This window comes from Notolabrus celidotus, chromosome 4, assembly GCF_009762535.1.
Source record: "Notolabrus celidotus isolate fNotCel1 chromosome 4, fNotCel1.pri, whole genome shotgun sequence".
Lineage (NCBI taxonomy): Eukaryota > Metazoa > Chordata > Actinopteri > Labriformes > Labridae > Notolabrus > Notolabrus celidotus.
The window spans coordinates 6,890,960-6,908,858 of NC_048275.1; the positions used below are offsets into that span (position 1 = coordinate 6,890,960).

The 17,899-nt window shown below is 45.6% G+C and overlaps 1 protein-coding gene and 1 long non-coding RNA gene across 2 annotated transcripts in view; one reads left to right on the forward strand and one right to left on the reverse strand.

Moving 5' to 3' along the window:
* Nucleotides 1-17,899, reverse strand: part of LOC117811938 — a 103,544-nt gene that overhangs the window by 35,283 nt on the left and 50,362 nt on the right. The window lies entirely within an intron of this gene.
* Nucleotides 1-17,899, forward strand: part of LOC117811937 (neurexin-1a-like) — a 404,484-nt gene that overhangs the window by 17,144 nt on the left and 369,441 nt on the right. The window contains exons 2-3 of the mRNA XM_034682434.1: nt 15,376-15,393; nt 17,582-17,611. Coding sequence (XP_034538325.1) covers nt 15,376-15,393; nt 17,582-17,611 — 48 coding nt within the window. The remainder of the gene's footprint in view (nt 1-15,375; nt 15,394-17,581; nt 17,612-17,899) is intronic.

Here is a 17,899-nt window from a genome sequence, read left to right on the forward strand (position 1 = left end):
AACCCCAGACCTGCTCGAAGGCGTCCAGATCTCCTGTCGCCCTGTAGTACTTAAAATCAATCAGGAGTCTGGACTTAATCATATTGACACACACAGTGACAGGTTCAACAATAAAACCATCCTCCACCTTCCTCCTCCGGCTAAAATACACCGCCATCTTGGCCTGCCCTAAAACAAAGTTTAAAAGCTGGCACTTGTGTTTATGTAGACGTGTGTATTTAAAACCCAGGATAAAAAGCTGCTTGGTAAAAACCTCTCCACATCGGGTAAAAACAGTTTGTAAAAACAGGAACAGTGGTGAAAGACGAGGACACTCATAGAAACAGTGAAACACAGTCTCTCTCTGCGGGCAGTAAGGACACGTGTCCTCCACTGCAGCGTTAATGACGGACAGAAACGAGTTCACCGCAATGATCCCATGGAGGACTCTCCAATGAATGTCTGCGTGCCTTTTGGAGAGAGGAGGCTTGTAGAAAGACCTCCACTCGGGTCTGGATTCAGGACCCAGACCGAGGTAGCTCCTCCATGGAGTGTCAGGTCTCTCATGTAACCGCTTCCTGTGTAGCGTTTTTACCATTAGTCTGTAAAAAGTTTTACCCGTGGCGCCCTCCAGTGGGGCGGGGAGGGGATTGTTTATCAGGGGACCAGAGCAGTCTTTAAAATCCGGTGCCAGAAAGATGGCGGGGAAGGGGTCTTCAGCTGTCACCGTGTCAGAAGAGTCTAAAAGCAGGCGGTCGTGCCCCGTGAGCCTCGAGCTCCAGTGGTCCAGGAGTCTTTTTGTGACCCTCTGAGACGTCACTCCCAGCCGGGCAGCGAGCCTAGAGGGGTCACCCATCCCGGGCCCAGTCAGCTCCACCACCTGACCCAGGGTGATGACCCCCGCGGCCTGGAGTCGCGTAGCCAGACTCTGTCCTGCCCAGCCGGGAAGGCCGAACCGGGTCCCCATCAGGACCGGCTCCTGTAGGAGCCAGTACAGAGAGTCCGCCTGCCCCCTCCTCTCCTTCCTCAGCAGATTCCACACACTAAAAACACTCTGATAAAAAGCAGGCAGTGAAGATGTGCTCATAGTTACAGTGTTCATTAAAAACAGATTAAAATCTTGACTCAGGCCGTTAAAACGCTGCAGGATACAGCGGGACAGGGGTCTCCACAGAGCGTCCCGTGGTCCAGTCAACAGTCTCTGGATAAACTGGAGGCGGAAGGCAGCGCCCCTGCTGGCCAGGTGGACCAGCCCCTGCCCCCCCTCCTCCTTAGGAAGGAACAGGACGCTCTGTGGGACCCAGTGCAGCTTGTCCCAAATAAAATCAACTAAAACCCTCTGGATCTGTGACAGGAGAGGAGCCGGAGGATCCACACAGGCCAGCCGGTGCCACAGGGGGGATGAGACCAGGTTGTTTGCAATGAGGGTCCGGCCCCTGAAGGACATTTTGGGGAGCAACCACTTCCATTTCTCCAGCCGACCCCTGACCTTACCGAGCACGTCATCCCAGTTTTTTTGCATGTAGGTCTCATCCCCCAGGAAGACCCCGAGATACCGGAGTCCTCCTCTCTTCCAGAGTAGGCCACCAGGCAGCCGGAGCCGGCCCCCCAGCCCCTCCCCCACCATCAGAGCCTCGCTCTTCCCCCAGTTGACCCTTGAAGAGGAGATAAAACCAAAGTCTGTCACAGTGTCAGTTAAAACATCTATATCTTTTTGCGTGTTCACTAAAACAATCAAATCGTCGGCATACACAGAAAGTTTAAAAGACACCGGACACTGGGGGAAAACCACTCCACTGAGTCTCGCTCTCAGTCTGTGGAGCAGAGGCTCCAGAGCCAGCGAGTACAACATCCCAGAGAGAGAGCAGCCCTGCCTCACCCCTCTCTGGATCCCGAATGGAGCACTGAGCCCGCCATTAACTTTCAGAACACTCGCGATGTCACTATAGAGGGCCCGGATCATGGCTATGAAACCAGGGTTGAACCCAAAAGCAGCCAGAGTCTGCCACAGGTACTGGTGTTCAACCCGGTCAAAAGCCTTCTCCTGGTCTATCGAAATCAGACCAGTCTCCACAGCCAATGAACCAGAGAGCTCCAAAACGTCCCGAATCAAAGTGACGTTGTCACTGATGAACCTGCCGGGCACACAGTAAGTCTGGTCAGGGTGGACGACGGACGCCATCACCTCCCTCAGTCTGAGGGCCAGAGTCTTGGACAGGATCTTGTAATCCGTGCACAGCAGCGAGACCGGCCTCCAGTTTTTTATCTCCTGCAGGTCTCCCTTCTTTGGCAGCAGGGTGATGACGGCCCTCCTGCAGCTCAGGGGCAGTCTGCCGGTCCTCAGACTGTCCTTGACCACCCCGAGCAGGTCTGGCCCTATAATGGACCAGAAAGACTTATAAAAGTCTGCAGGAAGGCCGTCCATCCCCGGAGCTCTGCCACTCTGCAGGCTCATGGTGGCAGTGTGGAGCTCCTGCAGAGTGACCTCCGCCGCCAGCTCCCCGTTGTCCGCCTCATTCACCTGAGGGAGACCCGCCAGGAAGCCGCTGAGCACATCTGGATTACTTGACCATTCACTCTTATAGAGGTCTCTATAGAAACTGGCAGCATGCTTCCTGATCTCAGACGAGTCTGAGACTTCGGAGCCGCCACCCGTACGTAAGCTGTGAATGATCTTCCTTTGTCCATTTTTGCGCTCCAGCCCAAAGAAGAACCGGGAGGGGGCGTCCATCTGGGCCACATTCATGAACCTGGACCTGACCAGAGCTCCCTGTGCTGAGACGCCCAGCAGGTTGGCTATGGCCGACTTTTTGGACTTGAGGGAGTCTAAATGCCCTCGATTTGCCGTAGAGTCTGCTAGAACTTGCAGCTCTACCACCTGCGTCTCCAGATCCCTCATAGACCGGGCCAAGTCTGCAGTGACACCCCGAGTGAACTGCTGGCAGAGCTGTCTGATCTTGGTCTTCCCCACATCCCACCACTGTTGTATGCTAGTGAAGGCAGGCCTGCTCTCTCTGTGGGATAACCAAAACCATTTAAAAGCATTTCTAAAAGCCTGGTCAGTTAAAAGGGCTGTGTTAAAATGCCAATAGGCGCTCCTTAAACGAATGTTCTTAATAAAAACACGACAAGAGACTAAACAGTGATCACTAAAACCCACAGGCTGAATAAAACACCGTTTAAAAATATTTAAATGGTGTTTAAAACAATAAAAGCGGTCCAGTCTGGCCTGAGATAAAACCCCGTCCCTACTGTGGCTCCAGGTGTACTGTCTGTGTTGACTGTTAAAAACCCTCCACACGTCAGACAGCTCCTGACTCTCCGTCAGCTGCCTGAACGTGTGGGACGATGTTGGGTGTGGCTCAGGATGGTTCCTGTCCAGGGTTGGGACCTCTGTGCAGTTAAAATCCCCCCCCAAAAACATAAAACCATCATCCTCACTGTTTCTAACACACTCGTTTAAAATGTCTAAAAAACCCACCCTTTCCACCCCATTGGTGGGAGCGTAGACATTTAAAAACACAAGTTTAACATTTTCAAACACAGCCTTTACTTTGATCAGAGCACCTGCAACAACTTCCTCCACAGTAAAAGAAAAGGGTAAAAAACTCCTGGAGAATAAAATCCCCACCCCCCCACTCAGACTGGACCTGTGGCTTAAAATCACCTCCCCATTAAAAGCCCTCTTCCAGTCACTCTCATTGTCCGAGGTACTGTGGGTCTCTTGTAAAAACATAATATCCACACGCTTAGTCTCCATCAGTTTAAAAAGAGCGGCACGTTTAAAATCAGACCTGGCCCCGTTCAGGTTCAGAGTACTGATATTAAAATCCCCCATGGGTACAAAATAAAAACCAACACTAAGAACGGTCAATAAAAAACACCTAGCAGTCTTCATCATCGTCATCCTCATCATACCCGATCTGAGCTTTCACTCTGCTGACGTGCTTCCTAAGTCTGTAGACTTCCGTGTCAGTGAGCACCTTCACACCTTTCCTTGTCAGGGGCTGGGCTGACTTAATAAAATGCCTCAGGTCGGGGAAATACCTCCCGACCTTCGGCAGTCTGGACCCTTTAGTCCGTGCAAGGAAAGACCTAATGTCAGACGGGGGGTAGGCGGGCCGAGAGTCCTCCTGAGTCAGCGAAAAATCGCTCTCTGAGTCAACTAACACCCTTCTGTTCTTACTCACTTTTTTTGATGTTCTCGTTTTCCCTTTAGTCACAAAGTTCTTCCTTTTATGGGCAACTTTCATCAGACCTCCCTCAGACATATCCTCATCCATCATGCTTTCCACCGTGCTCCTGGCACACTCATCGGTGCTTATCGTGGCCTGACCCTCGAGCGTCACAGCCATTTCCTCAACCGCCCCCCCCGGAGAGACCGGCCCCAGGGGGAGATCCCCGCAAGCGGCACCCCCCGAGGCAGCCGGAGCCCCCGAGCCCGGAGGCGCAGGGGGGTCCCCACCCGCAGCCGCCGGCGGGCCCCCGCCCGCAGCCGCCGACAGGTCCCCCCCCGCAGCCGCCAGCAGGTCCCCCCCAGCAGCCGCCGGCAGGTCCCCCCCAGCAGCCGCCGGCGGGTCCCCTCCAGCAGCCGCCGGGAGGTTCCCTCCAGCAGCCGCCGGCGGGTTCCCCCCCAGCAGCCGCCGGCGGGTTCCCTCCAGCAGCCGCCGGGAGGTTCCCTCCAGCAGCCGCCGGCGGGTCCCCCCCAGCAGCCGCCGGCGGGTCCCCTCCAGCAGCCGCCGGGAGGTTCCCTCCAGCAGCCGCCGGCGGGTCCCCCCCAGCAGCCGCCAGCAGGTCTCCCCCCGCAGCCACCGGCGGGTCCCCCCAGCAGCCGCCGGGAGGTTCCCTCCAGCAGCCGCCGGCGGGTCCCCCCCAGCAGCCGCCAGCAGGTCCCCCCCCGCAGCCACCGGCGGGTCCCCCCCAGCAGCCGCCGGGAGGTTCCCTCCAGCAGCCGCCGGCGGGTCCCCCCCAGCAGCCGCCGGGAGGTTCCCCCCAGCAGCCGCCGGCGGGTCCCCCCCAGCAGCCGCCGGCGGGTCCCCCCCAGCAGCCGCCGGCGCAGCCGGCCGCCGCGCCTCACCCCTCCCCGGACAGGAGCGGACCAAGTGTCCCTCCTCTCCACAGCCAAAACACTTCATACTTCCTGAAGACACAAAGACCACGTAATTAAAACCATCAACTATGAAAGAGAAGGACAGGTTCAGACCTTGATCCTTGTCCCTCAGGATCATATAAACCTGCCTCCTGTGGCACACCACATGTTTTAGCCTAGGAGACTTGCACCCGAGGGAGACCATCTTTATTTGGGAGACTAACTGCCCGTACCTTGACAGCTCCTTTACCAGGGTTTCGTTCTTGATAAATGGGGGGGCATTAGCGATCATCACTTTTGTTGCCGGGTTAACGAGGGGGGAGACAGGAATAAAGGTGTCCTGGATGACTACACCCTTTTCCACCACCTCGTTAACCTTAGCTGTGCTATCCAGGAACATCACGATGGCACCGTTCATTCGGGAGGCAGACTTCACCGAGTTAAACCCAACCACCTCTCCCACGGCCAGACCGGCCTCCTCCACGGAGCACTGCACCGCGGGGTTCAGCTTGATCGCATGACGGCGAGTCAGCTTTTCAAACTCCGCGGCTGCAGCCTCCGCCACCGGCATGCTGCCGAACAAAGGAGGCTGCCCTCACAAACAAACACACACTCAAACACACACAAACACACTAAACCACAGCCCTTCAACAGGAAAACAACAAAACAACAACTCATACATACAATCAAACAAACAAAGATAACAAAACTTCAACCAAAACTAACAAATAGATGAATCAAAATCAGATCCGCTCTCAGCTCTCACTCACACACCCTCTCAGACAGAGAGAGAGAGAGAGAGAGGGAGAGAGAGAGAGAGAGAGAGAGAGAGAGAGAGAGAGAGTGTGAGTGAGAGAGAGAGTGAGAGAGAGTGAGTGAGAGTGAGAGAGAGAGTAGAGAGTGAGAGAGAGAGAGTGAGAGAGAGAGAGTGAGAGAGAGAGTGAAAGAGAGAGTGAGTGAGAGTGAGAGAGTGAGAGAGAGAGAGTGAGGGAGAGAGAGTGAGAGAGAGAGAGAGAGAGAGAGAGAGTGAGAGCGAGTGAGAGAGAGAGAGAGAGAGAGAGAGAGAGAGAGAGAGAGAGAGAGAGAGAGAGAGAGAGAGAGAGAGAGAGTGTGTGTGCGTGTGTGTGTGTGTGTGTGTGTGTGTGTGTGTGTGTGTGTGTGTGTGTGTGTGTTACAGTCCAGGGGGCAGAGGGGGGAGGTAGTGAGTGGACTTCAGAGCATCCTGACACCCTGGTGGAAGAAGCTGTTCAAAGGTCTTGTGGAGCGGGTCCGGAGGCTCCGGTACCTTTTCCCTGAAGGCAGGAGACTGAAGAGGGAGTGGTAGGGGTGGGAGGTGTCACCAGCGATGCTGATGGCTCTGCTGGTGAGGCGGGTGTGGAACATGTCTGTGAGGGGGGGCAGAGGAGCACCGATGATCCTGCTGGCTGTGTTCACTATGCGCTGCAGAGTCTTTTAGCCTCTTCTGTTGTCAATCCAGTTGTTTCTGAACAATTCATTGACTGCACTGACACCTCAGATCTGTCCTTTTTTCCCACTTCTGCCTATTTTGTCATTTGTAATGGAGGATGGCATAGCTTAATGTTAACAGCACTTAAGGCTCAGCTGTATTTAACACACAGGGTGCTTTATTAATACTTAGTTTTTTTAACTTTCACTGAAGAGCTGCTCCTCAGATAGGGATTTGTCACACGTCAACAGTGGGATCCAAAACCACAGCGCATATTTAACTGGAAGGGTGATTGGTGAACATTGTTACGCATTATTTTAACACTAGGATGTGATTTCTGGAGTACAAATAAGCTGAGCCCATGCTTACAGGCTTGTAGGTTACATTGATTTCTCAGTTCCACTGTCAGGCTTATTCTCAAGTGTTTCACTCCATCTCAGCAAAGATTTACTCCACATCTGTAACACTATCCTACATATACACAATCCTGGGATTAAGGTTATTATAGAACTACTGTATAATCTACTCTGATTATCCTGTTGGATCATTCCAACCCACAAGATGTAAAAAGAATGGCAAGAGGTCTTCAGCACATCTGCTCCCACAATCCTCTCTGTTTGGGCTGTCTCCTTGGAAATATCTAGATTGACTGTATTGTCCACACACCATCTGTCCCGGGTTCCTCTGCAAAGCTTCATAATAAGATTCATTAAATCGCTAACACTGGAGCTGTTTGGCTCCAATTTGATTAGAGAAACTAACCATTGTGACGTGTGTGGCAATACCCAATTTATTTAATAAAGAAAAGAAATGTATTTGTGATAATTTCAATGATAATTTTATGTATTAAATAATCAGAGGCAGTAGATCAGCCTTTTGAACGATTGTCTCAATCACCCAGTGGGGAGATCAATCAGACTCTCACACCTGTGCTCAAAATGTTAGGCTACAGCCACTGTATTTAGCTTAGCTTAGCATGAACAGGAGAAAAGGGAAAGTAGATCTGTCAAAAGCTAAAGTGTCTTATTGCCTTTAAGGAGAAAAACTGGTGATAAAATTGCCTGAAAGATGATTTGAATAACAATTGTACTGATTTGCATTTGATAGTCGACTTCTGATCTCTTCTGAGCAGAGAGTGAAATGACAAATACGTTATCACTTTTAAATCTGTGATTAGAGAACAAGATTACAGCCGCTTCACCGTTATCTTAGCTTATCCTAACATAAACATCTGAAACTGTAGAAAACCTCTCCCTTCCGTCCGAACATGCCAACATATGTCTTATATAGAGTGACCGTACATCCCATTTTCAAGCTCCATGTCAAGACTCCTTGTCCCAGTTTTAACCACTTGAAATACCAAAACAATGAACCATGCTTGGACAAGCATATACTGGAAAACACTCTTGAGAACTCTACAGCAGGGGGATATGTTAATGCTATTGCTATTGCTAAGAACAAGGCTACAACTACAAGCCATTTAACTTAGCTCAGCAACTTAGCCTAAACACTGGAAACTAGGGGACGAGTCTCGATACCAAGTTCCTCTAAATTCAGATTAGCTCTATTTAGCTTAGCTTAGCATTAACCCTAATAGCAGTAGAAAACCGCTAGCCTTGCAAGGTCCAAATGTATCAATATGTGTATTTGCTGAATCACTGACAAATGTGTTGGTTTGATAACCTTAAGTAGAAGTTCAATGTTTTGGAGAGATCTTTTCTTGCATAGAAGGAAATGATTAGACTATAAACACACCCATATCTTAAAATGTTAAAATGTTGTTCTTAAATGAGGCTACAACCAGCCAATAGGCTTAGCTTAGCCTAGCAAAAGTACTAGGAACTGAGAGAAGCAACCACCCTGGGTATGACCAGAAGTAACAAAATGTGCCCTTCAGCATCCCTCTTAAACATCTTGTTCATCTCAGAGACTCAAAAGAAAAAATAAGTCACCATGCTGCTGAGTAAATTCTAAGGTTCAGATGGAACTATGCTAGCTGTTGCACCAGCTGTGCTTGCTCTTAGCTAGCTAACACTACTCATAATACTCAAGAGTATCCCTTTGAGGAAAACTCTAAATTCAAGTACACAGTGGGGAAATGACAGCAGTAAGTCATTCTACAGAAACATGCTCCTGAGTATACTATAGAGTTACATTGACACCTTCGGTTTGACCGATCCAGAGTCCTGCAAGAAATTCATATAAAGAGGACATCGTCCTGAAGTGTTTTTGGCACTGTTGTCTGTCGTAGCTGGTGAGAGGAGAGACTGCACAGTATAGCCACAGCTGTGGGAGCTATCAATTTCCATCAGAGTGGCTGGTCACTCTGCCTGTTTCCTCTCTCCACACTCTCACTGCTGCTTGGGGAGGATAATGAGGAAGATGGTGAGCTGTGTAATACCACTAACGCTGCTCTGCTGGATAGATGCATTAGGTTAGGAGTGAGGTACTAAGAGATGGGCCCTCAGTTATACTCATTACTCTTGATTTGCCTCAAATTGTAATTTAACATCAAATCGATCGTCTGGTATCTCTGACCTTTGCTGAAAGGCTTTTACATTTTCCCTTAAAGCGCCTCTGCGACAAGGGACTTCGGAGCAGCCTTTGTGTTGCTATTTTTCAATTCTACATCTGTCTAATAGGCTGGCTGAGGAGTCAGTGCTTTTTGTTCTTCGGTGTAGTGTGGTGATGACATGAAGCAGAACAAGAAAGAAGTACTATAGGAGGTAGAACGGACTTTGGGGATGCATACTATTGACTGTTGTGTGTTTCTCAGAGAGGGCCAGGTAATGACTGCACTTTTCTTTGGGTATTGTTTCATTGAATGATGAAAACTCTAGGATATCACGTCCCAGCTGATCCCCTATCTGAGGAGGACTCCAAATAATGCTTGTCATGAGTAAAATAAAAAAAGGGGAAGAAAGCCAGGCTCTCCGTTCCCCCCCTTGTCTTAGCTCAAACACCAGAGTGGGCACATTGCTTTCCCTGACATCATGCAGTGACGCTCACACTGTTACTTTCCTGCTTGTGCAGCTGTCCAATCACAAATATTCAGTAGCTCATTTGAAAGGATGTTCAAATATTCACATAGATATTTTTTTTTTGCTGCAGAGTTTCATCTTCTCTACAATGAAACATAGTTTAGATGACCTACTTTCACAGAGCTAGTAAGATAAACTGCTTCAGTTTGAGGCTATTTAATATGGAATTTAACTGCTTTCATTAGGAGGTGTTAGTTTAATTATTTATAATATTGAATATTATTTAAAATGTTACTAATTTCCATTTTATGACACTAATCATTTGGTTTTCATATTTAACCACATGCCTAAATTAAAGCAGCTATAAAATCTCCTTACTGACAAGAATCACAAAATTTGCACGATGCTGCGAGAGTCAGAATGAAGTTCTGTTTCCGGAGTAATGAATTATGAATTGCTCTATTACGGATGCAGAACATGAACACACATAGCGTTTTTGATGTCAGACATATTATTAAAAGTTTGAGGTAAAGTCTGACTACACAACTTTCTTGGAGAGATTGGGCCCATTTGTTTTAAAGCTGCTACATTACACACACAATTAGGCACTCCAAGAACAGGCTGCACAAATCTTTTTTATGTAATGGAAAGCAATTATTGAAATGCAGCTATGACTGCAAATTTCTTACAACAGAAAGAAAAAGGAAAAAGGAAGGCGACGCCAGTACTCATTTAACACAGTTGTGCTTCTATACGTGCAGTACACTGTAAGTGAAATTCATTTGGACTTGAGTTATTTTCATTGTAGAGCACACCAGGTTCAGGGCTGTATTCAAAAGGGTCCAAACACACTTCATAAAGCGAGTCCTCTTTTAGCTTGTCCTCAAAACATCAGCTCTTGTTTAAAAGGTAGCATTTAAATCTGAGTCTTATGAAGGATCCACAAAAGTCCAAGTTATTATAAACCTCACAATCACTGCTGTTTAACCCTAGAACACTAATGTAACAGTTAGGGCTCATTTCCACCAAGCGGTCTGGTATGGATCAGTACAGTTTGGAACGGGTCAGATCGGTAACGCCTGATCCTGTTTGCGTTTCCACAGCCAACCGTGCCCTACTTGGTGGGCGGCGTGTAAGCCGGATGCTGATAGTCAGCTATGTCTTAGCATGACGTCATGGCAGCACGACACAGGCGGGGTTATGTGTTGTTCTTTATTACCACTGTCACACGGGAAGTGACGATTCTTTCGACCAATCAACGGACTGCAGTGTTTCTAGCTCCACCTTCTGGGGTCAGATCGGTGTGTCTGGCACCCCAACAGAAGGGTACTAAAAAGTGGGACGGAACAGCTTGGTAATTTAGGGACCTGTCCCGGTTTTAGTCGATGGAAACGCCACAAAATGCGCGCCGTATCACTAACACAGAGTATATTTTACCCGATATAATATACCTGATAAAAAATACAAAATATATCATTGCAAAACTATACATTGCAAATTGAAGTACTCCTCTTGTAGTCCCCAGGATAAAACATCTCATCAAACGCACAAAAAAGTATCATGGCAGGACCCTATAAATAGTCTCCAAAATTAGTGAAAATTAGGGATTCATCATTAATGATAATAAATGATTCATGATTCCTTTTTTTAAATAATGGAGCTAGGAACTTGTTCATTGGGCCACCCATTCCTGGGACATGTGAGTCTTATCCAGTGAAGGCACAGTCCCCTTGCATCACTGATAACTGGTGGAGAGATAAACAAAAAAATGACTCTCAATCACAAACGTTGGGTGAAAATCACCTGAACATGTGCCTGCTGAAAACAACAGGGATGGTAGAAGGGAAACAGGCCTACCTTGGGTAACATCAGAGAGCAGCATGAAGCTACCCAAGGACCCATGCAACTCACATGCAGCAATCACATGGGTGAAAATCACCCAGCGTTGTGTTCTAGGGTTTAACCAGTTTTCTTGAATGTGTATGTTTTAGGCTGATCACATTTTGACTGACTTCTCCCTGGCAGTGCACAGCAACTACTATCACTACTGTCAGGGTTTTGCAGCCCACAGTATATTAAAGGTACAGTGTGTAGGAAAGGTCAGAGTCGAGACTGAAACGCTCCCCTATTATTTCGTGCAGTACAACAACCACTCCCTTCTTCTTTGTCTTCAAACTGTTGCATTTTGCTCTCACTAAATACAAAAGTGGGCGTGTCACTAGTTTGTCTGTTATGCCACGGTAGTCAAATGGCACTTAAACTCAGTCTGACTGTGAGATCAGTTCTGTGACTCAAAAATCAGGTGAGAATCAGCTTCAATTGGCACAGTGTTTGCACACTTTTTAGTCGTTACTTCTCAACACCAACTCCAATCGTGCTCTTCAAGCTCCCCGTCAGAGTTTAAACAAAATTAAATAATGAGTAATCAGTACTGAGTGACGCTGAAATCAGCTGAACAGCCTCGTTACTGATGTTATGATTGGCACCAATGATTGTGTACGTTTTCTTGATAGATGTCTGGCTTCATCACACCCAATTAGATTCCACGTAAGAGAGACTATCAGAAACGTAATGACACTTTGCATTCAGATGGAAACTCGTTTTTTGTTAATCGGAGACATTAAATGAAAGAGTTTAAAAGCTACTGAGTTCTTGGGTTTAAAGTTAGATCATCTTGAATTCTCAGCTGAAACAAAGCAACATTAAGACAGCATCCAACAGAGCAACAGCACTGCAACGCTTCTGACTTCAAGAGTGGAGGACAGGAGGCTGATTCAGTCGGACAGGATGTTCTAAAATTGTCAAATGGCAGAGAAAAATGAATTATATCTGTTGCTGGATGTTGTGTGGAGTGAATGTGACACATGTTCCTTCATGTGAAATGTAGCGTCACCCCGATCCCGTCCCTGCTAATGCCATGTCTCCTCAGCCAGCTGCATTCAGACACACAGCAGGACGGACGTGGATGTCTTAATGACATTTCATCCAGCTGGCTGATAGAAGCCAGTAAAGTGTATAATAGTGGATTGAGTGATACAAGTCTGGCTTTGAATGGTCTGTCACTTTGGTGAGAATCAGTTGTCACAGTTGTGGGTTCACAGTCGGGGCGCTGAGGTTGTGTTGAAGTGTCAGAAACATGTAGAGTATAAAAAAGAAGAAGAAAAATGGTGCAAAGATTTATCTACAGTCTCCAGTTTCCTCCTCCTGCAGAACACCAGATGTTTAATATATTTACAGAAACCAATTTGACTAGCAATGTAATTATTTCCCATGAGCCACACACCAAGTCGATGATCACCAGCACAAGACCATGAGAGATGCAGATCATCTGATAGACAGTTGAGTGCATTTTGGTGTAGTGTTACTAGCACAATAGCACTGGGATCACTTTGTCAAGGGGATTAAATGGATTTACGTCTCTGGATTAGGATGTAACCAGCTGGGTACATTTGTGAAAGGAAGTGTGTGTGTGTGCATGAGAGAGATAGGGGGCTTGTTTTAATGGTCTCTGTCAGGTGATACTGCTGTTAGAGGGAAAGCTTCTTTTCTTCAGACCATCACAGAATGAAAGCGCCTTTAGTGGTGTCGCTGAAGGCTGCCAAAGAATCACGAGTGGACGCTGTACGCTGAATGACATCCTATATCCTTTAAAATCTCTAAACACCTGTCTGTGTTTTTTAAAATGCCATAATTAGAAGCTGCTGTATATGTGTGTGTGTGTGTTTCTTGGCTTGTGGGGCTTTGATCCTGCTTCAAGGGGAATAAAATGTGCTTGGATGATGTGCTGCATGCCTCACATTACGGACATAAATAAAGGGATACAGATATTATAAATCCAGTTAATCTGATATGAATAACTAGAGGAAGGGAATCTCTAAACCACAATAACCTTGTACACAACCTAAAGAAACTAAACTAGAAGCCAGAGTTTGATTTGAAATGCAGTGTGAGGAATTATTTGTAACTTCTGGAAAGCTGAACATCATTTCTGGGCGTTTTTTTGACATCATCAAATGTTTTTATTTTCTCTTGTCATGTGATCACTCTGCAACTGCCAGCTTCATGCTTGCCTTGTGTGAATGTTTCTTTCAGCAGTGTGCTTTTTGTCATCAAGTTAACCTTTTTGTGAACAAACTGCACTTTTAGAGAGTCTTTCACAACATGATCTTTACCTTCTCTGTATGTACAAAACTCCTGACATTCCGAAATGTGATCCTCGTGACTCATAAAAGTGATCACGCTTTATTTGATTTAAATTCAATTTGTTGTTTGGCCAAGAAAAAATGACTAGTTTCTATTTATCTACACAAATGTATGACATATCTCCTGGTTCTCGAGGTCTTGGATAATTGAGGACATATTTTGATTATTAAAAATATTTTGATTCAAGGAAACATCTGTCAGAAGAGTAAGTAAACAAAATTTCCAAAAAATAAATTGGTTTTCCAATGTGCAGAGAATTTGTCAGTTGTTCACAAAATGATGATTGGGATTGTTTTTTTTGTGCATGGTGTCTGATTTGAAGAGGGGACCGGTGTGATGGTAAGTTTTGGGTCAAACAATCGCTTCAATCTGGGAAAGATTTGAAAGAGGTAGGAGTTTGTTTTTGAGAGACAATTGGGCTTTCGTGCCAAATTGGCCGCATGGCTACAGCAACGGCAACCGGATTGATTACAGGACCATCATTTGTTCTTCAATATTGAAGAGACATTGCATGCTACTGTCTCTTTAACATCCGTTTTTTTTTTAAATCAAATCTAAAACAATGTCTCATCCGTTTCTGTTCTCCCCATCTCATGCCATTTTGTCTTGTTGTGCTGTTGTGATTTTAAATATTAAATACTGAGTCAGTGTCCCAGAAAACTTTAAGAGCTCAATGATGAACAGATCTGCTGACTGATTTTGTTTTTGCTCTATTTATAGGCAGCTGGGCCCTCACACCCTGCATCTTATTTGTTTTGCATGTTTCCACTCACTCCCTTCTGTCCAATCTTGTTATGTCCCACTTGTAGCATGATGTTTACCTCGCCTGTTCGCTGCAGCTTCACATATGTTCTTCTTCCTCTTATCTCCTGTTTTGGAGTAACAGATTTTACAATGCATACTTTAATCTGCACACGTCTTCCGCTTTTCTAAAAGTGCACACACTGATTACTGCTCTCACTGCTGTGACCACACCACCTGAATATATTCCTGCAGTCACAGGCAGGACCCCCCATGCCTGCTCTGACACCTTAGGCACTGTTATCCCACAGCCGACACTCTCTTACTTAGGTTGTTTTCTCTTGCACTGCATTTCATCACTTGTGGTTTAGAGCAGCTTTTCATTTAAAAAACAAAATACAGATTCACAGATTCCACTGAGTCTGGTGAATTTAACAGTCGTCATACAAAAAGGTTGCAGTCCATCAACTTTAGGGAAAAAAAAAAAAGAGAAATATCTAAATAAATAAAAGATTTTCAGAGCTGAACACAACAGGATGAAGCAGCCTGGAGCCTCTAGATGTGCTTTTTATCCCCCTACCATCGTATGACTCATGATCGATACTGGTTCTTAAATCTTTTAACAGGGATGCCAGTTTTTATCTGCTGCCAACAAAGACTCGTTTGAAGGAACGTAATTCTTCAAGGTTACGTAAAATATTCAGAGGAGCTCCTTCAGTTAAATCTCTCTTCCCGCTCTCCAGGTCAGCGCAGAGCAAAAGTACAATAAAAAAGTCCTATGCATAAATCAGCGTTTTCCTCTGCAGGGGTTACTATAGGTCACTTGCATGATGTTTAATGCCTGGCATGGTTACGACATGCAATGGCCAGTACTAGTCTGCATGCTTCTTAATGAATGTTTTCCTCTCTTTCTCTCTGCCTGTCCGTGCTTCCAGAAGACAACAATGCTGAAGGTGGGTATTCGTTTGTTAGATTCAATTTACTTCAAATGATTCACTGATATACATTGTCATGGCTATAGCACGTCTGATAAATGTATGCACATGATGTACACTAGTGCTGGTATGGATGGTACTGGGTTGGTAAGTGTACTTGTTCAGGTTATGATGTGTTATTTAGAGCATTAGAAAGGTTTCTCATGTTTTCAAAGGGAGTAAAATATTTTACTGAGATGGGTAACAGAAAGGGTTTCTGTCAAGTGAACACACAATGTCTGAGGAGGCTTCATCACTCCTACTTAAGTCTGAGGTGAACAGACTAATGGATCATTTTAAAGCTCCTGTGAGGAACTTTGAGATTGTGTTGGTTTTGGTGCAGTATATGGCCTTTCTTTGCTGATTCTGGTCTGAACATGTGTAAGTTGTATTTTCTGGTGAAGGATCTTATCTTGCTGTTTTTTTTAACTGTTAAATGTATGACACACTCAGGGTAGGAAGCTCAAATACACTGCTGTTCCAGGTCTTGAGTCATATAAACCTTGATTATCTGACCCATTTCACTTCTCTCAATTTATTGTATTTTATTAACTGTTTTTTGTTTAAACTCTGTTTGTTTTAATGTTGTAAGGTGACCTTGAGTGTCAAGAAAGGCGCCTATAAATAAAATGCATTATTATCATTATTATTATTATTATTATTATTATTATTATAAGCAGCTAAAAAGACAATGGAGAGTGAATATCTGGAGAGATATCAGGCCATATTTCAAGTTCAAACACATATCTGACAGCCCGTTAGCTAACATAGGAACACAGCCAATGGTAAGTCAGACACTTCCTAGTTCACAATCATGTTTGGAAACCACAGATACAATGGAAAAAAATACATTTTTACACATGCAAAATGTTGGATTATATTTTCAATGTTTAAACGACCTAAGACCTGCTGTAAGACACAATAAGAATATTTGAGCTTCCCACTCTGAGTGTGACGTCACAAAAAGATGGCCGACATGGGAGTGTCACTCTTGTCGTTGATGGTCATTTTGCAAATCCTAGAAAGGCATCACTGTTGTTTATAACCAATCAAAAATTCCTCACAGGAGCTTTAAGTTAGTTTTAATACATTAATGGTGAATGTGCATACACTAAATATCAACTTGCATAAATGCTGGATAGTACTTGGAATAATTGGGACAACATTTCACTTTAAAACTCCAGAAACTGGTCTCCTTGGACCCCAAACATTAAGAGGTGATGCAACACACCCCTGTCCAAACTGTTTGGAAACGTGTTGCTGGCATCCAATTCACAATGAGCATATGTTTTTCTTAAAACACAAACAGTTTTCAGTTTCAGCATTTGATATGATGCATTTGCACCATTTTCAATTAAATACACGCTTTAAATGATTTGCAAACCATCAAATTCTGTTTTTAATCAACATTTTGCACGGCATCCCAACCCTTATGGATCTGGGGTTGGACATTCAGGATAGATTGAGTTATTGTTAATTTGAGTCTGATATCACTCAAGAAAAAAGCAGCAGACTAACATAGAGCTGCATTTTCCAGGCAGATAGCTACAATAGAGTGCAGGTCAGTGATAGTGAATATAGTTCAGCACTTTCAAGTGTTGATAGTGTTGCAGTTAAGAGAGAATGCACTTGAATGCAAGAGAAACTATTGAGTAAGGATGGAGGAAGTCAGGAGTGTTCCTCGATGCACATTTCACAGTTAAAATTGATTAACTGAGTCGATCAGAAGAACGCTGGAGTGACTAGACGGTTTGCATTTTTTATGACTCATGTGTACGACAGTGGAAGGTCGAGTTAAATCTGTGCTGGGCTATATTTGTGTGCAGGATTGCTCTGTCATTGGTAGGTGGGATGAGAGTCTGTGTACTTGTCATCTTTTAGAGAGAGAGAAAAAAAAAAAAACAGTGGACCTGAATTGATATTTCTGAATGATGACTCGTAAGTGGCTGATGATGCATCGCAACCTGCTCCGGGTTGGCTACATGCTCATCATGCTAACCCTGTCTATGCACCCTCCTCCCTCCTCCTCTCCGTCCCACTCTCCCCTATCCCAACACTCCTCAGGTAACACGGACATCTGCTCCGAAAGAGATGCCTGCATGTCAGTGTCACACAGCTTCCCATGATCCCTTGTTCTCTGCTGACTGTGCTCTTGTTTTCCTTTAAGGTCTGGCACACCTGATGATGGGCGACCAAGGTATGAGCTCCTTTCCTTATTGACGTCGTTCCTCCATTGTCCCCTCCTTCTCCCATTGTGCTCACCAATGTGTGAACCTCGAACTCTCTTGCGGTGCTCAGGCTTGAAGCTTCAGATATGAGCTGTCATTTCGCTTATTTTGGAATGACCTACTTGGTTTCATTCTCCCAGCGTCATTTTTATTTCATATTTTTTTCATATGACCTCTTTTTCAAGCTCATTTGGCTTTCTTCTCCCCACTCTGCCGGGTGTCATTTCTCCTCATCTTTTCTCTCTTTTTAATTATTC